The 22,702-nt window shown below is 34.2% G+C and overlaps 1 protein-coding gene across 1 annotated transcript in view; it reads left to right on the forward strand.

The window, feature by feature from the left end:
* Positions 1–247: 247 nt before the first annotated feature.
* The window catches only part of LOC131949964 (potassium channel subfamily T member 2), a 40,070-nt gene continuing 17,615 nt past the window's right edge, over positions 248–22,702 (forward strand). Inside the window, exons 1-6 of the mRNA XM_059311936.1 lie at positions 248–374; positions 2,397–2,479; positions 19,631–19,727; positions 20,897–20,959; positions 21,138–21,246; positions 22,462–22,536. Of these exons, the coding sequence (XP_059167919.1) occupies positions 262–374; positions 2,397–2,479; positions 19,631–19,727; positions 20,897–20,959; positions 21,138–21,246; positions 22,462–22,536 (540 nt within the window). The 5' untranslated portion in view covers positions 248–261. The remainder of the gene's footprint in view (positions 375–2,396; positions 2,480–19,630; positions 19,728–20,896; positions 20,960–21,137; positions 21,247–22,461; positions 22,537–22,702) is intronic.

The following is a 22,702-nucleotide window of genomic DNA, read 5'->3' on the forward strand; positions in this document are numbered from 1 at the left end:
TCTGAAAACTAAGAAAAGTGAACACTAAACAACACAACAACACTTTTTAAAGAAGTAGTGTAGCCTATATCTAGATCTAGATCTAGATCTAGATTAGATTCCATAGTGTATTTAAAATGGGGCTTATTGTCAGGCCTGATATGTTTTTTGTTTGTTTTCCAAACTAGGCTAGATTGTTTATTCAGCATTGTTATGCTACTCAGAGTTGCAATTAATGAAAAGTGAAGAGTTAAAATTAATGGTGCGCACTGTAGGCCTAAAATGTCTTTTGACGATGAGGCAACAGGTGGTGATTGCGATGGCATTGATTTCAAATGGATGCGAGACGACAGTGATTCCTTTTCTGAGGATGATGACTGGAATGAGAGAGATGGGTAAGTTTAATAATTAATTAAGTCCCCTGCCAATTTTTTTTCAATTTTATTTTATTTAGTTTAGATCTAGAATCTGAATCTAGAAATCTGATTAATCGTATTACTATTAGATCTAGATTTAGATCTAGATATATCTAGATCTAGAATCTAGATCTAGATTCTAGATTTCTAGATCTAATTTAAATTAAAATTAAAATTAGATCTAGGCCTGATTGTTTATTGTTTAGTAATTAGTAGTAATTACTAAATTAGTTTAAATTCTATAGGCCTAGATAATAGAATAAATAGATTAATAGTAGATAGATCTAGGCCTAGATCTAGAATGACCTAGAGATCTAGATCTAGAATCTAGAGCTAATAAAATATGTTTTCCGCAGCACTTTTCAAAAAGAAATAATTATAATACAAGAGGCATACATTTTAATGTAATAAAATTAAATATAGAGTCTAACTAATACTAAGCCTAGATCTAGTAGATTAGTAGTAGTAGATCTAGATCTAGAATTATTATAATATAATAGATCTAGTGTAGGCCCATGGCATATGACACTGTTCTGAATCTTAGTTTTAACTCCTTAGTTAGAAATAGAATATAGATCTAGAATCTGGATTAGATCTAGCATTTGTAGGCCTATAGATCTAGATCTATATTATACTATAATACTTATATACTATTACTATCTAGAGTCTATAGAGTATAGACATCTAGAATCTAGAGAGAGCTTAGTAAGAACTAGAATCTAGATAATAGATATAGATCTGTAAGCTTATAATTAAATACCAATTGCAAATAACTATCATTACCTATTATATTACCATAGGGGCCTATAGGTATTAATATTAATCTAATGGCTTATATCTAGTTATATATCTAAATTTTTAGAGAGATCTCAGATAGCCTAGATCTATTAGTTTTTATACATCATACATAGAATCTAGTAGATCTATTTGGTATTTTATTGTGTAGACTGTGATAATAAATATAGGCCTACCCATAAGTTGTATACAAAAAGCTAGTTACAATTTGAATCTGGAATGTTGAGATGTTCAGACTGTTGAAAATGAGTCAAGCCTGTAATATTAAAGAAAGCCAGCCAATCTTTAAATTTTTTAAATTTGAAATGCCAATAGGCTACTTAGGGCATTAAAAACAGAATAAGGACAACTATTTATAGACTAATTTATGTTGCACAGAAAGAGGATATAGAAATAAAAGGTGGAAAAACCTTGTCTGGCAGCCATACATACTTGCTGTTGTTTATTTTATTTTTAGGCTATTATATTTTTTTTTAACAAATTAAATTTTTAAACACTGATATTAATTTTGTCTTTGCTTGATAGTATAAAATACATTTTATTAATATGCCAGTTGATTATGGTAAGTGTATTTGATGAGTTTAATACCAAAGATAAATAAAAAAATTGAATAAAAACACAAGACAAAATATAGGCTTTATGATACTTTAACCATTCTTATATCATTTATCAGTCAACCCCTTGAGCAAAATATTTGGGAAAAACATGAGACTATATTCAGATCTTGTCCAGATGGGCCCTACCACTAATGCAAAAAAGTTTTCGGGCGAAAAGTTAAGCCCCGCCATTTATGACATATTTCTGATGTCTAGATATTTGAATATTTAAACGCACGCCTTAAAACTTCTTATCCGCCTCTAGCAGTTTCTTCCAGGCATCTCTTCGCCCCCCCCCCCCCCCCGAAAATATCAAGTGCCCCCCTCCCTGAGAAAAAAGTCTGGAAGAAACACTGGCCTCTAGGGTAAAAGGCACCAAAATATAGACAGTTTGCAAATTATTAATGACTTGTGCCAATTTAACCGTCTTTAATAAAATCTAGAAGTACAAGTTTCAAATCTTTTTTTATAACCCTTTATTTGGGAGGCGGGAGCTAACTTTTATCGCGGCTTATCTGGACAAGATCACAATATTTTTTTTATTTCCAAGCATACAATTACTAATGTTCTGGTTGTGACTAGTCTAAAAATCTTTTTTTTTTCTACACAGAGGCGCCTTACCAAAGTTTCACAATAGAGAAAAATCTTGGCGTGCACATTTGCGACGGATTATTCTTCGTAACCCTACTACACGTGAGTTTATAGCTAAAGGATCCCCATAAACGATCTCACGCGCTTTAAACCAACTTTTATCTTCTTTCCTAAAATGACCTCAAACCTTAGCCTACCAACCCCGGTTCAAAATTGCTTTTTTTTTTTTTAAAATTTATAACAGCCATTAGTTTCTAAAGTATTTACTGAAGTCTGTCGACCTTGAGGTTATTGATCAATTATCTTTTCAGTTCATAACTTTAAAAAGTGTTTTTAAAACATAATTTAACGTTTTCTAACATTACGTATTATGGTGTCTCGTCTTTTTCTAAAATCCCCCCCCCCCCCGTCACAGAAATGTGTCCCGCCCACTCCCTGATAGCTGTGTCACGTCGTTTATGGACGACCCTCAAGAGACGACGCATAAACTTTTCTAATGTTTATAATAATATATACAACAATTTAGCAACAGATAAAATCATGTCATTTGGGGGGTTTGTTGATCTTCTTTTCTTCTTCTTCGTTCTTAATTTTTGAATATGGTGGAGGATTCAGACAACAAGTCCGATTGTTGGCCTATTCAGCAAGCGTTTAAAATGTCATTGAAATAGCAACCTGTCTTATAATGACAATTCATAAAGGCCTTCAAGGGTTACCTCTGATAGTGGATCGTATTAGGGGTCATCCATTTATAACGTCCCCTCCACGCGACTATTTCAATAACATGTGTTGTGTACATAAAAAATACTTTAAGGCATACATTTTTTCGAAGTTTGTAATTAGGCATTCATATCAAAAGGACAATCTCGACTCAATCTAGATAAAAAGTAGTATATTTTAAACGTCTAAGTATAAATATCTGGAGGATGGTTTCAGAAAGTATGACGACACCCTTTTGCAATAATGCTAGAATCTGAATTTAAGCCGTTGCTTCACTTAGGTATTTTTAATTTTTTAAAATAAAAGTCAATCTAGACCTACTCAACGTTGACCCTGCTTAGTAAATATTTTAGAAAAAAAAATTGCAGTTTCTTTTTAATAACAGTTTTGAGATGTGTGGTAGGCTGAGGTGTGATGTCATCTTAGGTGTTGGATTTTATTTTTTTAAGATATATGACGTTGTGGAGAAAGGGGAGGTAAAAATTGTTTAAAAATCTTAACGTCCCTTATGATATAATGCAGGGGTCTCCAAACTACGGCCCGCGTGCCGGGCGAGGTCCTCTCATCCGGCCCGCGGAAATCTTTGTGTCCACAGAATTTTAATTTTTTTTTGAAAATGTAGCTTTGGGTGCAAATATCATAGCCCGCCGTGTTGCAGACGTGGGTGAATACATTGTGACTCAAAAAGTGAAAAATGCAAGTTTCGCCATATTTCAATTTTAATGGACGAGTCGCTGGACAGCTGTTCCACCTCTCAACTGCTTGTGTTCATTAGAAGAGTGGATGAAGACATGAGCATAACACAAGAGCTGGCTTCCCTACATAGCATGCATGTCACTGTTACCGGAGAGGATATATTCAATGAGTTTAAAAAATTTGCTGATTATAACTTGGACTTGACTAACCTCAGTTACCTGACTGTTGATAAAGGAAAGTACATGAGTTGCATAAAGTTGGACACGCGTATGAGAAAAACATTCAACAACTAATGTTCCTGCACTGTATTATTCACCAGCAAGCTTTGTTTGCTAAATATATGGACATTAGCAGTGTACTGAATCCTATGATGAAGATGTTGAATTTCATACGGTCACCATAGACAGTTCAGACACAGAATCGCAACATTTACCATATTAAACAGCAGTATGATGGCTAAGTTGTGGGAAAGTTTCTGAGCAGAGTATTTAAGTTAAGAAAGGAAATATGTTACTTCCTAGAAAGTAAAGGCAAGCCACAGCCATCAATGTCTGATCTTTCTTCTTCTTCTTCGTTGGAAGGGCTACCCCTCAACATAATTAAGGATACGTGCAGAGTTTCTTCCAGGCATCTCTTCGGGGGTAGGGGGCGGCTCTGCCCAACTGAAAGTCTACCCCCCCCCCCCCCCCCCGAACGAAATGGAATTTATTTATATAGAAAATATATACATTATATTCCCCCGCCCCCCCGAAGGAAGTCTACAGCCCACCCGAAAATTTTAAGTGTCCCCTCGGAGAAAAATGTCTGGAAGAAACACTGGATACGTTTCAACTGGTTATGCGCCATTGACTCCGATTTCAGCCTGCTTTTCTTTTTGGATTTGCTTCCATGGCCTTTGTCCAACCAAGAACAAACTACAAGGCAGCAGTTGTTTGATTTTGGAGTTTTCTCTCCTAGTCTGGCTGTCCCCAGACTTTTCGGTTCAGCAATCTTGAGCTCGACCACGCCGACCCCTAATGTCTAATGAAGAGTGGGTATGGAACTTTGCCTTTCTGCTGTCATAACTAGTCATTTAAATTTTCTGAACCTAAAACTACAAGCAGAGTAAAATCTAGTTTCTGTTCTATACACCCACCTAAAGGCCTTCAGATCCAAACTTGCCTTTTTTTTTAAACAAGTACATGCCAACAGCTTGAAGCAGTTTCAGCAGTGCAAGGGCTTCATGGCTGAAGCTACAGCTGAATCATTTGCGAGATCATCAACGACCTTTAGCTGCAGTTTCAGTACCAATTTTCTGACTTGGATTCGAAGGCAGAAGAAGTGAGACTGTTTCAAAACCCATTTGAAGCAAATGTAGCCAGTTGTCCATATGAACTGCAGCTGGAGGTCAGTGAATTGCAAGCAAAAAACCTCCTTAGAGACAAGTTCAAAGAAGGGCGGGTGGGGTTTTATAAGTTTTTTTTGGAACAACATATCTGTGTGAACAAACATTTTCAAGAATGTAAATGTGAAGAACCATTTGAGAACAAACTTGGATCTCGAGTGTGTTGTCGGTCCCCGACAGTGTTTCTTTCAGAAATTGGTATATACTTCTTGCTAAATTATTATACTTCGTTGGGGGGGGGGGGGAGCTTCGCCAACCCGACGAGATTCCTGGAAGAAACTCTGGCCCCCGAACTGATATTTTAGTTAACCCAACCCAGCCCACACGCGTCCACAAAAAAAAAAATGATTATTTTAGATGCTCCCCCTCCCCACCCGTTTGGACGTAATAAATGGAGACCCATTATGGCGTGGTTGTTTAATTTTTATAATCCGGAGGAAAATATTAAGTTTCACAGCTAATAACAAAATTTTTCTCAAAGTGTCATCCTTTAATGACCTCACACGATCCTCTCCCTCCCGCCTTAATAGGAGTGTAACATCGTTTATAGAGGACCTCTATCGTAAGATAAGGAGGGTCGGCAGCAATATTGGAATCGAGTGCAGTTTTTATTTAATCAGTGATTAAATCTACTAAGCACCACTTATAGAAAAGGTTAAAACAAATCCGAGTCATGATGTATTTGTCTCCTCCACCGGTGAGTACATTACACCAAGCATTGTTGACGTCATTCCTGATGGAGAAACATTTGTTTGGAGGCCATGGAGCATAAGTCAAACGAGCGTTCTGATGTGTTGCAAGTCAGCACAGTGTAAGCCGTGGTTGTGGTGCTAGTGAAGAGGCATGCTGGGAGCTCTTTGGCAGTTTGACAAAGCTGGGAGCTCTATAGATAAGAATGTCGGACACTTTGAAAGTTTTACAAAGCTGGGAGCTCTATAGATAAGAATGTCGGACACTTTGAAAGTTTTACAAAGCTGGGAGCTCTATAGATAAGAATGTCGGACACTTTGACAGTTTTACAAAGCTGCGAGCTCTAGAGTTAAGAATGTCGGACACTTTGACAGTTTTACAAAGCTGGGAGCTCTATAGATAAGAATGTCGGACAGTTTGACAGTTTTACAAAGCTGGGAGCTCTATAGATAAGAATGTCGGACAGTTTGACAGTTTTACAATCCTGTGAGCTCTAGAGTTTAAAATGTCGGACACTTTGACAGTTTTACAAAGCTGGGAGCTCGAGAGTTAAGAATGTCGGACACTTTGACAGTTTTACAAAGCTATGATACGATATTTGACACATCTAACTTCCACTTGTAAACATTCTTATACAATTTTTACATCGATTAAAGTCTTTGATAATTATGTTTAAAGAAGAATATTTATGTAGAGTGACCACTGGGCGAATAGAGGAAGTCACTTTCCAGAAGCAACAACCCGGTTGACTGAAAAAGACGATCATTATATTGCTGTATTGTTACCGTCTTCTGATTTGAAACAAAGGAAAAAATTTAAGATAAAGAGATGTATTTAACTTTTAGATACGGCATTATTCTTCTGCTACTAGGATCGTGAAGAAATAATCTCTTAAGCCCCTAAACTAATCATATGCCATCCAGTCATTTCCTTGTAAATTGTAATATTGACTCATTCGATGGAGCACAAAATATGAGTCAGTGTGTATATAGACTTGAATAGAGTTTGTTCAAATAGAAACTGGCTGTAAGGTTTCCTCTTCGGTTTGATTCCTCCTTCAGCTGCGCATTTCAGTTTCTTTTCTCGTTTATATTAGTTCAAGGCCGACTGTTGACTTGTGAGCTGTGGTGGGTACGTAAGTGGAAAGATAATGTCTTTGGTCTGGATCCTCAGCTTAGCCTTTACTTTTCAAATGGAAAAAATATATTTCACGATACGAGCTCTTCGATGATCTATCTACATTCATGCATATAACCATTTCCACATAGCAACAGAGAATATTCATTCCCTTTGACTTCCTAAAGTAGGTAAATGTGGCCTCACGTGTCTTGTTCATAAAAGGGAAAAAATTATGAAATAGCTAAATAAATAGCATAACACTATGTTCTTAGTTTAGCATACACAACTTAAATAATGTTTGTGTGGTTGGAGTTCTTAACTTATCCGAAACATTAATAGATTGAACTCTTGAAAGTTATGAATATCTTTAAAATACTTCTCTTATGATATCAGTAATATTTTTATCGCACAAATCAAATTTTTCAAATTAAAGTTTCGTACTCATACATGCACATCTGTATTGAAAATAATCTGTAAATCTTTGATTGCCAACTCAATCTTTTATACTGTATCCAATTGTAATTGGTGTAGGCTTTTTAAATAATAATAATAGTGTTATAGAGTGAACATGCATATTGTTAACGTGTATGTTCCTTGCTCATCTAAATAGCTTATCTAAAACGTAGGCTTATGATTGGATATAAATTCATATTAGCCCGTATTAATTAAATATAAATTTCTTCTTCTGGGAGTTGAACCAGCCATGTCACCAAACTGGTAACTCTAGTATTTGCTACTACCCCAGCCATGTCACCAAACTGGTAACTCTAGTATTTGCAGCTACCCCAGCCATGTCACCAAACTGGTAACTCTAGTATTTGCTACTACCCCAGCCATGTCACCAAACTGGTAACTCTAGTATTTGCTACTACCCCAGCCATGTCACCAAACTGGTAACTCTAGTATTTGCTACTACCCCAGCCATGTCACCAAACTGGTAACTCTAGTATTTGCAGCTAGCTACCCCAGCCATGTCACCAAACTGGTAACTCTAGTATTTGCAGCTAACCCAGCCATGTCACCAAACTGGTAACTCTAGTATTTGCAGCTACCCCAGCCATGTTGATACTGTACGGGTCGGGCTTCCTGTTATTTGAAGAGAGCTATGAACCGAATCTGTCCTCCTATGACGTACGAAGTCTTTTGTTGTCACAAAGTAATAACCCAGTAGGATAGAAAAATACGTTAAAACTGCTTTAAATTTAAAAAAAAAAAAATGAATCCCTGATGTAGCATTACTTTTTAACCTCACCTCCCCCCCTCACACCCCACTCTTCAGTTAAAAAACAACGAAGTTAAGAAAACTTCCACTTCGTTCTAAGGATTGTAAACAATTTTTTTTAGAGATTTAAATAATTAAAAAAAAAATCTAGTGACGTAGCTAAGGAGACGGGGGGGGGGGGGGTGTTGTTGCCACTGCGTCTATCCTCTTGAGGGGCCGAAAAAAAGAATTAAATAGGTCTGTTTAAAAATCAGAATTATATAATTTATGTGGTTGATGAAAAAATAAACACGTCCGTGGCTTTACAGATTGAACTATTTTAAAAACAAATGTATGTCCGGAAAATTGATAATATTTAGGACAAACTGGCCATTGACGTCTTTTAAAACAGAAGAAAAAGATTATTTTTAAAAAGCTTACGTCGGAGTCGGGTTTTTTTTCTTTATTGTAAACAACCTAAAATATTGGTTTAAATTGTAATTATTAAAAAGAAGAGCACAGTAATTATGATTTTTAAAAAAACGTTACTAGGGGTCCAAATGGTGCAACTGGTGCAGATAGTGTTAATCTTCTAGCACCAATGGGTTAATTTCTATACAGTAATATTGGTCGCTGTATAAACATGCTCGTCGCATGTTTATACATAGTTTAATACGTCATAGTTCTACATATTTGTCGAGTTCATGAAATATGACTTCAAATGTTGTCAAATGACATCTGTCTCTCTTCCAATCTATAGACAGAAAAGCCAGGATAAAGCCAACGTATGTTAAAAAAACTACGAAAAGATTCTGGCTTGTAGTGTGAGGATCTACCACTGGATGATTCAGTCTACACATTTAATTCTGGGTGTTTATTTATAAAGCAGAAAAAGTTTACCAATGTTTGCCAACAATTATTTAAGTTTTGTGATAGTTATGTATGTAGTATTGCCATATAGGCCTACATAACTCAACTGACCGATGTAGTATTGCCCTATACAGATTGTGAGATACATATTAAGTCAACTGACCTTGCTTCTACATTGCGCTGTTTCAAAGTCATTCATGATCTTGCAAGGATGATAGGCGTAGAAAGGATTTAAACTCCAGAGGTTACTAGGTCATACGATTCAACCGACCGTAGGACTCAATTCATTGGCATTGACGTCAGAGGACATTACAGGTGCTTGTTTTGCTTGAGATGTTAGCGTGGCATACGACTCAAGTTTTCACCAAATAACTAGAACGATTCTCTAATGCGGTGGTTCTTAACCTTTTTGGAGGTACCGGACCCCACCAGCTTATTATCGCGCTTTCACCGAATCCCTCTTAATAAGAAATATTTTTTTTCCAAATTCATAAGATAGGCATATATTTTACTGGTGCACAAAATGAACCGTGTATCAACATCACAGTGTTGAAAGGACTGAGGGGTCGGCGTGGTCGAGTCGATAAAGCTCATGGTTGCTTACCAGAAAAGTCTCGATTTCGAACCCTCGGGCAGATGAGGCTCGTTAGCTGGGGACAGCCATTCTTCTAGGAGAGACAACTCCAAAATCAAACAACTGCTGCCTTGTAGTTTGTTCTTGGACAAAAGGCTATGGAAGCAAATCCATAAAGAAAAGCAGGCTGAAATCGGAGTCAGTGGCCTCAACGGCGCTTAACAGTTGACACGTATCCTTAATTGTATTGGAGGGGGATACCTTCCAACACTAAAATTAAGAACGAAGAAGAACAAGAAAGGACTAATACATCAAAATGTGATTTTCACACATACAATCAAATTCAATAAAGAATATTTACTGCCAGTCAGTGTGACTTCTGCTGTTGCCTTTCGGACACCAGTTCAGAAATTAGCGGCTTCAACTTAAATTCCGCGAGCGTTGTGTTCTTATATTTTCCATCGTTATGCACCTTAAGGAAGTGTTCTCTTAGTTTTGTTGGTGCTAGACTAAAATTGCTCAACATTCAAAGCATGCAGTTAGGGCGCCATCAAGTTCCTATACACGTGAATCTGTATTGTACACATTTGTCCGACCACTTTCTTTTGTTTTTCTTTTGCTCGACATAATTAGTATGAAGGGGTTAAAACATTAAAGATATGAAGGAGTTAAAATATTAAAGATATGAAGGGGTTAAAGTTAAAACGTTAAAAATATGAAGGGATTAAAACATTAAAGATATGAAGGGGTAAACATTAAAGATATGAAAGGGTTAAAACATTAATGATATGAAGGGGTTAAAACATTAAAGATATGAAGGGGTTAAAATATTAATGATATGAAGGGGTTAAAACATTAAAGATATGAAGGGGTTAAAATATTAATGATATGAAGGGGTTAAAACATTAAAGATATGAATGAGTTAAAATATTAAAGATATGAAGGGGTTAAAACATTAAAGATATGAAGGAGTTAAAATATTAAAGATATGAAGGGGTTAAAACATTAAAGATATGAAGGAGTTAAAATATTAAAGATATGAAGGGGTTAAATATTAATGATATGAAGGGATTAAAACATTAAAGATATGAAGGGATTAAAACATTAAAGATATGAAGGGGTTAAAACATTAAAGATATGAAGGGGTTAAAACATTAAAGATATGAAGGGGTTAAAATATTAATGATATGAAGGGGTTAAAACATTAAAGATATGAAGGGGTTAAAATATTAATGATATGAAGGGGTTAAAACATTAAAGATATGAATGAGTTAAAATATTAAAGATATGAAGGGGTTAAAACATTAAAGATATGAAGGAGTTAAAATATTAAAGATATGAAGGGGTTAAAACATTAAAGATATGAAGGAGTTAAAATATTAAAGATATGAAGGGGTTAAATATTAATGATATGAAGGGATTAAAACATTAAAGATATGAAGGGATTAAAACATTAAAGATATGAAGGGGTTAAAACATTAAAGATATGAAGGGGTTAAAACATTAAAGATATGAAAAGGGTTAAAACATTAAAGATATGAAGGGGTTAAAACATTAAAGAAAGACATCACACGACGGTCCATTACGACAGTAACAAAGTTAAAACGTTAAAAATATGAAGGGATTAAAACATTAAAGATATGAAGGGGTAAACATTAAAGATATGAAAGGGTTAAAACATTAATGATATGAAGGGGTTAAAACATTAAAGATATGAAGGGGTTAAAATATTAATGATATGAAGGGGTTAAAACATTAAAGATATGAAGGGGTTAAAATATTAATGATATGAAGGGGTTAAAACATTAAAGATATGAATGAGTTAAAATATTAAAGATATGAAGGGGTTAAAACATTAAAGATATGAAGGAGTTAAAATATTAAAGATATGAAGGGGTTAAAACATTAAAGATATGAAGGAGTTAAAATATTAAAGATATGAAGGGGTTAAATATTAATGATATGAAGGGATTAAAACATTAAAGATATGAAGGGATTAAAACATTAAAGATATGAAGGGGTTAAAACATTAAAGATATGAAGGGGTTAAAACATTAAAGATATGAAAAGGGTTAAAACATTAAAGATATGAAGGGGTTAAAACACTAAAGAAAGACATCACACGACGGTCCATTACGACAGTAACAAAGTGGACTACTGGGCCTTGACTAAAAGTATGGTCGTAACAGCGCGTCTACACACAATCAACACGCACGTCTATAGGTGGCGTAGACACGCATTGTAAGTTATGTGTCGTGGTGTCAAGGATTCCATGATACAGAAATATCGCGATACACCTGTTATCTTGCTCTGGCTCACTCTATTACTATGTCGCACTGTCGTATTTGAACTGTCATTGGTCGCGGCCGCTAGTTCAATCGGCCGTACTGACAAAATGCGTAGATCTAGGTTAAGAAACGTTGCTCTGATGTATGGAAGTTAAGGTGATCATTAGCGCCCCGTGTTTAGACTAGGACAATCTTACTCCTCTGTATAATGTAATATTGTAATCACATTATTATTCTTGTCTAAAGCATGCGCGCGTGTGTATGTGTGTGTGTTAGACTTTTCTTGCGTATGAATTCGGCACCAAACAGTTGATGACTCAATGTTAATTAGCTTTTTAAAGTAACAAAGCAAAATTTGGGGGACCACAAAGAGCTCAAATCATATGAATAAACTTTGATATGCGTGTCTGCTTTTTGTGAGCGAAATATATAGTTTATGTGTATTTACTTCTGAAATATACTCTTCTCACTTGTGATCTAGAGCGATTCTGTGAGTAGACAGAAATTATTTTTCTTCCGTCCGTCTTGGACCCTGACCAATAGCAAATTGTTCTGATAGTTGAAAGGCATGTTTTCTACACTCTGTCTTCTTATAAGCCTTTTGCATTAAAAAATAAAGCGGGAGTGATCTTACCTAAACTTTCTCAAATCTCCTTAAATAACAATGCGGTGGATGGCAACTCGGGATATAAACATGATTATAAGTCCATTTTTAATTATTTTAACTTTTTAAAAATCCATTTTTAATTACTTAAAACTTTTACAAATAGAATAGAATCTCGCAGAAAAAGAATTGCGCCTAAGGAAACAGCAAAAAATATGTGTATAATAGTGCGGAATATAAGTACTTTATAAATTCATAGTAGTTTTTTGATAAATCGGAAATATTACTTCCGGTCAACGTAAATTACTCAAAATTTGACAGAAAGCAGAGAATTAGATCTTTTACTTATATGTGAAAATTCGTTTATCTATGTGAAACAGTACTCAAGTTATAGGCTTTTGAAAAACCAAAAGTAGAATAAGTTCCACTTCCGGGTACCGGGAATCGCTGAAAAGCAGATACAGAACTACAATTTTGCACGATTAAAATACTTTCTCTATACTTCGTATACGAGAAAGTAAAAGGTTTTGCTTTTTTTCTTCTAAATTTAGAAATTTAATATTTTTTATAGTATGTAACCTTGATATTTTTATTGTCGCACCACCCTTTGAAATGCGAACTTTGTTTGGCTTTGTAATTAAGGCTACCATTAAATATTTTTTATACTTGGCCATTGGAAGAGTTCATTTTAACCAATCGTGGTTTTTGGGGTATTAATACAAATTGTATTTCTAAAAAAAAAATGCTTATGCACACACCATTCTCATGGTGCTGTCAAAATATTGTATGACAATGCTAGCTCCTATTTGAGATAAACGAAATGAAATTATTTAAAAATTGGAGAGAAGAGAATGTGTGTAGGCTTGTGAGGGACATGTGTGCCGTATTATACCTGATAGTGATAGCCAGCCTAGGGAAATGTAGTTAGCTTTTAGCAACTAAGTTGCAGACCGTACAAGGTATCTTTATGTTGATTGAACATGACGTAGCTTATCGTGTTATTTTATTTCTCTTAGATAAAAGCCAGTGCCGGTGGTGTTGTAGTCTTAAGCTTAGAATAATAATACGTACTTTAATCAATGTTCTGAATTACCCCAACTCAAACTCATTTGCAATTACCCACGCTTTAAAACGTGTGTTGTATGTGTGTGTGTGTATGTCTCCGTCTCGCCGAGTTAACTTATGAATACCTGTGTATGAAAGGTAAGTTAAGTGTAAGTTATATTTTGGATAATTAATAAAAATATAAACTTAGCCTGTGTCTGACTCACAAATGGAGCATGTTATAAATTAACAACGCAGCAATAAAAATGTCAGGCGCTTGTGTGTTTTATAATATATTATGTGTTATCTGTTCCTCCCTGCCTATTGTTATACGCACGGTAATAAACAGATCATGATCAGGTTACAGCTCTGTCGGTCATTAGTTTTCACTTGGTTTACCGTACTGGTTTCCTCTGGTGCCGTGTCTGTAAAATGGTCACTCTAAATTATAGGGGCTTTCAATTAGGTAAACAAGAATTGGGTATACAGTTAGTTATGAATCTAAGTCGTTGCCATCAGGGAAGAATACCGAGAACAACGGAAGTAAGACATAACCCAGTCATTACCTCCCGCCCATTACCTCACGTTAATGTCCTTGTACATTAGCCCCCGCCCAAAAAGACAGTTCTCAATAAGACATTACTCCCAGGTTGATTACTAATTAACCCTATAAACCTACCTAAAAATAGTAATAGGATTGAGTTTGGTATCGGATTTAGAGATCAGTTAAGGATTATTGAGGGATATGTTAGTATGTTAGTGATAAAATAGATGGAGGATAAGTTAGACAAACTTAAAGAGATAAGGATGTAAAACTGAAGAAAGAGACGCATAGGGTAAGTATATTTATTTGAAGGAGTGGGGTAATAGTTCCGGGTGGTAATGACGGAAGGGGCGTTACTGTAGACCCAACTGTAAGAAGTGACAGGTATACCGTAATTTATTCCGTTTTTTTTAGACCAACTGCAACATGTAACAGGTATACCGTAATTTATTCCGGTTTTTTTAGACCAACTGCAACATGTAACAGGTATACCGGAATTTATTCCGTTTTTTTAGACCAACTGCAACATGTAACAGGTATACCGTAATTTATTCCGTTTTTTTTTTAGACCAACTGCAACATGTAACAGGTATACCGGAATTTATTCCGTTTTTTTAGACCAACTGCAACATGTAACAGGTATACCGGAATTTATTCCGTTTTTTTAGACCAACTGCAACATGTAACAGGTATACCGTAATTTATTCCGTTTTTTTAGACCAACTGCAACATGTAACAGGTATACCGTAATTTATTCCGTTTTTTTTTAGACCAACTGCAACATGTAACAGGTATACCGGAATTTATTCCGTTTTTTTAGACCAACTGCAACATGTAACAGGTATACCGTAATTTATTCCGTTTTTTTAGACCAACTGCAACATGTAACAGGTATACCGGAATTTATTCCGTTTTTTTAGACCAACTGCAACATGTAACAGGTATACCGGAATTTATTCCGTTTTTTTAGACCAACTGCAACATGTAACAGGTATACCGGAATTTATTCCGTTTTTTTTAGACCAACTGCAACATGTAACAGGTATACCGGAATTTATTCCGTTTTTTTAGACTACCGCCCCCAACGAAATGGAATTTATTTAGAAAAAATATACTTCAACAGTGTCCACCCTCCCCCACCCTGGAAATTTTAGTCCGCCCCCCCCCCCCCCCCCGAGAAAAAAGTCTGGAAGTAAGAAACACTGGTAACAGACATACCGTAATTTCTTCAGGTTTTTTTAAGACCCACTTCAACACGTAACACGTGAACTGTAATTTCTCCAGGATTTTGTTACCAACTGTTACTGTAATCACGGTTATGCCTCAACAGCATCCATACTTCATTCTCCGTTTACCATTGTCTAGGTTGTCCACTCGGGTCTAGTTGGGTTCTAGTTTGGTTTAGTTGTGACATGTTCTGACAACATTTTTGGTGTGTTGCCGGCTGTATAATGCTAAAGTCCTATATGTTTATTTAGCTCATAACTTATTGGCGCTTGAGTTTAGGCCTAAAATCCTGAATGTCAGGCCCGTGACATGGGGACTATGGGATCATCCATTTATGATATCCACGCGGGGGGGGGGGGGGGGTTTCGAGTTATTGTGGACGTCCACATGTTGAATAGAACATTTAAAAAAATAAACCGGGAGTGATCTCCCCTAAACTTTCTTGAATATTCTTATATAAAACAACAGGGGATGGGAACTCGGAATATAGTTATGATTTTTAATCCATTTTAAATACTTAAACTTTTAAAAATAAAATAGAATCTCATAGAAAAAAGTATTGCACACCAAGCGAACGCCGAATAAAGATGTTCATAATGGTGCGCAATATTATTAGTACTTTATAAATTTAGATGCGTTTTTGAGAAATCGGAAATAGCGTAAGTTAGTACTTCCCGTCAACGGAAATTACTCAAAATTTGACAGAACAAAGAAAATTAGATTTTTTACTAACATGTGAAATTTCATTTGTCTATCTGAAATAGTACTCAAGTTATAGGCTTTTGAAAAATTCAAAGTAGGAAAAGTACCACTTCCGGTTATCGGAAATCGCTCAAAAGTTGATACGGATCTACGATTTTGATAAAATACTTATATATGAAATTTCATCAACCTAGCTGTAACGGTACTCAAGTTATCGTGTTTACACACACACACAGAGAGACATACGGACAAGATTGCAAAATTATGTTTTTCCGTATCAGTGAGATGTAAAACGTCGAGATTTGTAAAAATCTCGATTTTTTTTTTTTGCACGATTACAAGACTTTCTCTATACTTCGTATATACGAGAAAGTAACAACCCCAGCTCAACGGGTAATTAGGTGTATCAGATGTAAATGCATGCCGCCCGCCTAAGAAAATAAACCGGGAGTGATCTCCCCTAAACTTTCTCGAATATTCTTATATAAAATAACAGGGGATGGAAACTCGGGCTATAGACATGATTTTTAATCCATTTTAAATACTTAAAGTTTTAAAAATAGAATAAAATCTCGTAGACAAATTAATTGCACACCAAGTGAACGCAAATAAAAAAAGCGCATAATAGTGCGCAATATTATTAGTACTTTTAAAATTTACATTAGTTTTTTGAGAAATCGGAAGTAGCGTAAATTACTACTTCCAGTCAACGGAAATTACTCAAAATTTAACAGAAGGTAGAGAATTAGATCTTTTACTTACATGTGAAATTTCATTTATCTATCTGAAATAGTACTCAAGTTATAGGCTTTTAAAAAATTCAAAGTAGGAAAAGTACCACTTCCGGTTATCGGAAATCGCTCAAAAGTTGATACGGATCTACGATTTTGATAAAATACTTATATATGAAATTTCATCAACCTAGCTGTAACGGTACTCAAGTTATCGTGTTTACACACAGACACACACACAGACACACACACACACAGACATACGGACAAGATTGCAAAATTATGTTTTTCCGTATCAGTGAGGTGTAAAACGTCGAGATTTGTAAAAATCTCGATTTTTTTTTTTTGCACGATTACAATACTTTCTCTATACTACGTATATACGAGAAAGTAAAAAAGAGTCATTTTTAACAAGTGGGTGGGGGGGGGGAGGATTGACCGCGGCCACTTGCGGCCACTTTCTAAACCAATTCACGGTATTTCGAGTTTATCTTAAAACATTTACAAGAATTGAAACATAAGTGTAAAAACAATTAGACCTGGGCCCGATAGATCGTTTAAACAAATCGTGTTAGGCCTTCATCATTGGTTTGTGTCAAAGCCTAAGACGATGTAGATCTAGTTATATTTTTTTTCAAGGAATAAACTCAAAATAACCACGTTAAAATTATACATTTAAATAAGGGCGCATCTAGAATGTGCTTGCATGGTCAGGTGTGTAGGGCTCACGAAAAAAGATGGAGAGGTAGTCTGGAAACACGTGTAGCGAGAAGTGTCCGCAAGATTCAGTCCAAGTCAAGTTGTTTAGTCGAATTTTACCCCAACCCATAGCCATTAATAGCTAGACACATGACATCAAATAGTTTGGTATACAGCCCCACTAACCTACCCTCTTTTATTTTATGACTATCTCCAACCTCTGACTACCACGAAAATAATAAAACATCAAATACATCCACTTTTTTAGTCAGAAAAAAAAAACAGCATTCTAGAACCATTAATTAATTTTGATTACACAGTGCATGATTTTTAAAATATTTAATGGGCCTCTCGAATACCTTTGAGACTTTACTCGCTTGGGTCCATTAGATGTCAGATTGCATTGTCATAGGGTCTTTACCTTTGTGCCAAGTTTGAAACAAATCTGTCAGAAGTGATAGAAATTTTGCTCTGCAGTTTCAATCCATGGCGAACTATAGACATACACACAGAGGAAGCAAGTTTAATGAAAGCTTGTAAAATTCTAAACATGTTGATCTAGATTTAGATGCTAGAATCTAGAATTCAAGATTAGGTCTAAACATTTTGTAAAATCTAGATATAGATCTATAGGCCTATTTGTTTTTATTTTGTTGCAAAATTTTGAATAACAATCATTGCCATACTGATAAAAACAACTTTAATTTGCTGTAAAACCAGGTAATCAAATGATTTTGTAGGCTTACATAGTATTACATACATATAAAATCATTATCTGTAGTATATTTTTATGAGTAAATTAGGCCTATAGTTTAGTTGAAAATAGTTGAAAGTTTAAGATGTATGTTTTTATTTTCAGTTTTAAAAAGAAAATACTTAACTCTTCATAATTGGTAGTGTAATTTCTATAAACATTTTAACAAGCTTGAAGCAAAATTCACTGTTTTATTTACCAAAAACCTTTTTTAAAAATTTAAAAAAAGTTTTTTTACTGCCTTTTAATCTGATAAATATCAGATACAACAGTAGCCCAGTGTACAAACTTTTATAAAATAATACATTAAAAAAAACTCAACATTTTTATACTGTGTTTTTTACAAATGCAACTAAAAACCTTAAAATATTCAAAACAGTTGGCCTGGTATAAGTCAACTAAAGAGAATATGCCATTTTATATAATACAAAGCAGAAGAGACAATCTTATCATAGCTTGTCACTTTCCATTTATTGAAATTACATGTTTCAAAGCCTTATTTATTTATGGTGATAAGACCAGAATGGCTTATTTATCTTTTGTCTGTTTCAAGCAAGGGCCCTAGCCAAATTTACCCATCACTCATTGGTGGTAGGTCTACAGAGGATGGCACAAGCTTATCTTATATGTCAAATAGTTTGTCAAAATACAATTCTTGTAATGTTATGCTATAAAAAGTGAAGACTGAACATCTGGACCACGGTTTACATTGTCAGTTGCTGAACTCTCCCATTACATTTTTAAAGTTGATAAAAGGTACATATTAGTCAAATGGTAGAATGTACTAGTTGCAGTTGACAAGTTACATTTGAGTAAAATGGTAGAATGTACTAGTTGCAGATGACAAGGTACATTTTAGTCAAATGGTAGAATGTACTAGTTGCAGATGACAAGGTACATTTTAGTCCAATTGTAGAATGTACTAGTTGCAGATGACAAGGTACATTTTAGTCAAATGGTAGAATGTACTAGTTGCAGATGACAAGGTACATTTTAGTCAAATGGTAGAATGTACTAGTTGCAGATGACAAGGTACATTTTAGTCAAATGGTAGAATGTACTAGTTGCAGATGACAAGGTACATTTTAGTCAAATGGTAGAATGTACTAGTTGCAGATGACAAGGTACATTTTAGTCAAATGGTAGAATGTACTAGTTGCAGATGACAAGGTACATTTTAGTCAAATGGTAGAATGTACTAGTTGCAGATGACAAGGTACATTTTAGTCAAATGGTAGAATGTACTAGTTGCAGATGGCATTCTCTAGTGGCTTTTTAAATCAAAATAATATAGTTACCCTAACCTTGGTCGAAACCTAACAGTGATACAAGCAAAAAATATACTACTGCATTGCCCTTCCATAAACATTTAAAAACCATATAACTTTTCAAACCAAATCTTACAGGAATCAACATTTCAATTGTTTATATCAGCATCAAGTTGATCATGTGTCTTCTGTATGTTGTTAGAGTTTGTATGGATGATCCTTCCCAGTATGCATGGTAAGTCAGTATATTCGTGTTTAAATCAAAGGGTTGGTGTGAAATATATCTAGAAAATAGTTTCTGGACAGAGTTGTGCTGTTACATACAGACTACTTACGAGCTAGAAAGTTTTAACATCAAGTTAAGATAAAATGGTATTTGACAGCTAGAAGTTTGTTTTTCTTTCATGATCTAGTAGAACTATATTCTCATTGGTGACCAGAAAGATGTGCCATGGAAAACTGCCCACAAAAAAAGTGCTCTTAAATCAATCATTTATAGACAAACAAAGAATACCAGATGTACATCACTTCTACAAAATAAGATGAAATTAGAGTTTACTTTTTTCTGTTGGCACATATTTCTGGGACCCATGCTCATCAATGCAGTTAATGTAGGCAACATACATCTTGATAATTCATAGTTCATGAGACTAGTTCAGGAGGAATCAATCATTGACCTAAATGTCCTCAGTACAAGCCTATGGTGCATTTTACTTCGATGGAAGGGCATTTAAAATTTTGTGATATGTTATTTGTTGCATTTTATATAGTAATGTTAGAAACTAAATTTCAGCAGTTACTTTCAATTTAAAAGACTGTTTTTGTAAATTGTTATTGAAATTAACATAGGGTACTTAATGTTTAGAAAGCTCAGTAAAAATATTTTTTAAAATCTGTTTTTAAAAACAAAAACTGCAATTTAATGGGGTTATAGACTAAGGATTGACATCATGAGTGACAATAGGGGAAGGGTAAGGTAAAAAATCATCCAAAAAAGCATAACATCATTAAGGGATGGACACTTGGGGAGGTAAATAAACAGTGAGAAAACAGGTTAAAACAGCTGCAACATGGACACATGAATCACTTTTAAAGAGAATTTTTAGTCACAAGTTACAAGAAAGTGGCCGTTTAAATAGATAAATAATGTTGTTGCTTATTCTTATAAACTTTTAGCAGTCTTCTAACATAAGCACTAATTTTTAAAAAAACTGCTTATTTTGTGTTTTTTTTTTTTTTTTTGGGCCTAAAGCATTAGTAATAGCTTGTTAACGTGTAGTAAAAGTTTGATATATAATAAATGTAAAAAAAAATAATTTTAGCTATAAAATTGTGGAAAAATATAAAGGTTATTCACATGAATTTAATATAGAAAGAATTTTTACTTTTTTATTTTGATTTTAGTTCTGGTGTTCCATGTAATAATACTGAGGACATAAATGGCACAGTGTCCACAGACATAAATTGGTAAGTAAACTCTCTAATACTTTTTCTCTAGGGTAATTTCTTATAAAATGAAATAAAATGAAAAATTCAGTGAAAAATTGTGTATTTTTTCATAAAGAATTGTTTGATTTCTGCATGAATATTTGTCAACAAACTATGTTTGAGGAGGAGATTAAACTTGACGCACAACATTCTACAGGTATGTGCTGCAGTGGGTACATCGTCCATTGTGGCTATGGGCAGTTCAGATTTTCCTTTCAGCTATTACCTTGCTTAAAATACTTGTCATCCTGGGGATAACAGCTAAGGTATTTATTTTTCTATCTAAAACTATGCTGACAATTAAATCACATTAATAAGCATTTTCAAAATGTTGATAGTTTAGATGTTTGGACTGTTTGAATAATAGTCTACTTGGTGATATCAAAAGGTACCTTATCCAAAACTTAAAAAAAAAAAGAAAAAGAAACCAGAAAGAAAACCCAGTTGTATCGCTCTGTCATGACCTTATTTACACATTAGAAAAGTTGATGTTTGACTTGAGCTAAAAACAATAGCGCACATTACTAATCTTCTTATGACTTTCTTTTGCCACCATAAGGAAGAAAGGTAAGAGCATCATCATTCCATATAAATATATTTACATTGATTGTGAAATATTTCTGATTCCTAGTCTATCCTTAATTGCAGCACAGTTCCTTTCTTTATTTTCCTACATTACTATTGTGCTTAAGTGTGCTTATGTTTTGGAGCTAGAAGTGAAATGGCATGTTTATGTGGGTATAACCATCAATTATAAGGTTGTCTGTGCCAAGGCTTTGTCAAAGAATTCTTAAACAGAAATATGCTCAGTATGTGCTATTTTTACTGGCATTCTTGCTGATTCAAATTTGTAGTTGATAGTCATTATAAATAAATCATTTAACTCTCTTAAAATTGTAAATTAAAATAAAATGCTTTTTAAACTGTTTGAAATACATAACAGCATTGAACATGAAAAAGATGTTACCATATTTTAACTGGTTAAATCATGAAAAACCTAAATTTTTTGGAATTTTGAACATTCATGTTGCTGCCCCATGCATGTTGTCTTCATAATTTTGAACAAATAGTGTTCTTAATTGTATAGTAATCTCAACCATTCAATAGAAGTACTAAACATAATGTGTTTACACTCTTGTAATTTTTAATTTTAATTAACTGCTATACTTTTGTCAACTCTTATATTAGTTATTTTTCTTCCTTATAATTATAATGCTATACTTATTTTGAATAAACATTTTTCCTTACAGCTTATTGATACTTTATGGTAGATGTAGATCTAGTACTTTTTCAGTTTTGCATTGAGCAGCCAATTTTTGAAACATCGTGAAAATTAATTTCCTTTCTTTGAAAATTTACATTAAAAAAGAGTATAAAAGTTATATTTAACAAAATTAAACATTTTCAGAATTGTACAAAACATAAGTTCCAAATTGCTGCTCTTTTTGAATCCATAGAAACAAGCACTTTTTTATTTTCAGGGCAATATACTGGTGCTTGTATTTTCTAAAGAATTTCTGTTGGAAATATTATGTAGCTTGCCTTTTATTGTGTCGGTAAGTTCATAATGAAATGCTTTTTAAAAGTAAGGTTACCAAGATATAAAATAATGGGCTCTATGAAATTGTCTTGGCATTTTCACCATAATTATTGTTACATTGTTTTTATTTATGATGACCTCATATGCAGGTGCTAAGATAGCAGCTGGGAAATTAAGGGTAC

Source organism: Physella acuta, unplaced genomic scaffold (assembly GCF_028476545.2).
Source record: "Physella acuta isolate Inbredline_101_S28 unplaced genomic scaffold, ASM2847654v3 ptg000722l, whole genome shotgun sequence".
In the NCBI taxonomy this organism is placed as follows: Eukaryota; Metazoa; Mollusca; class Gastropoda; family Physidae; genus Physella; species Physella acuta.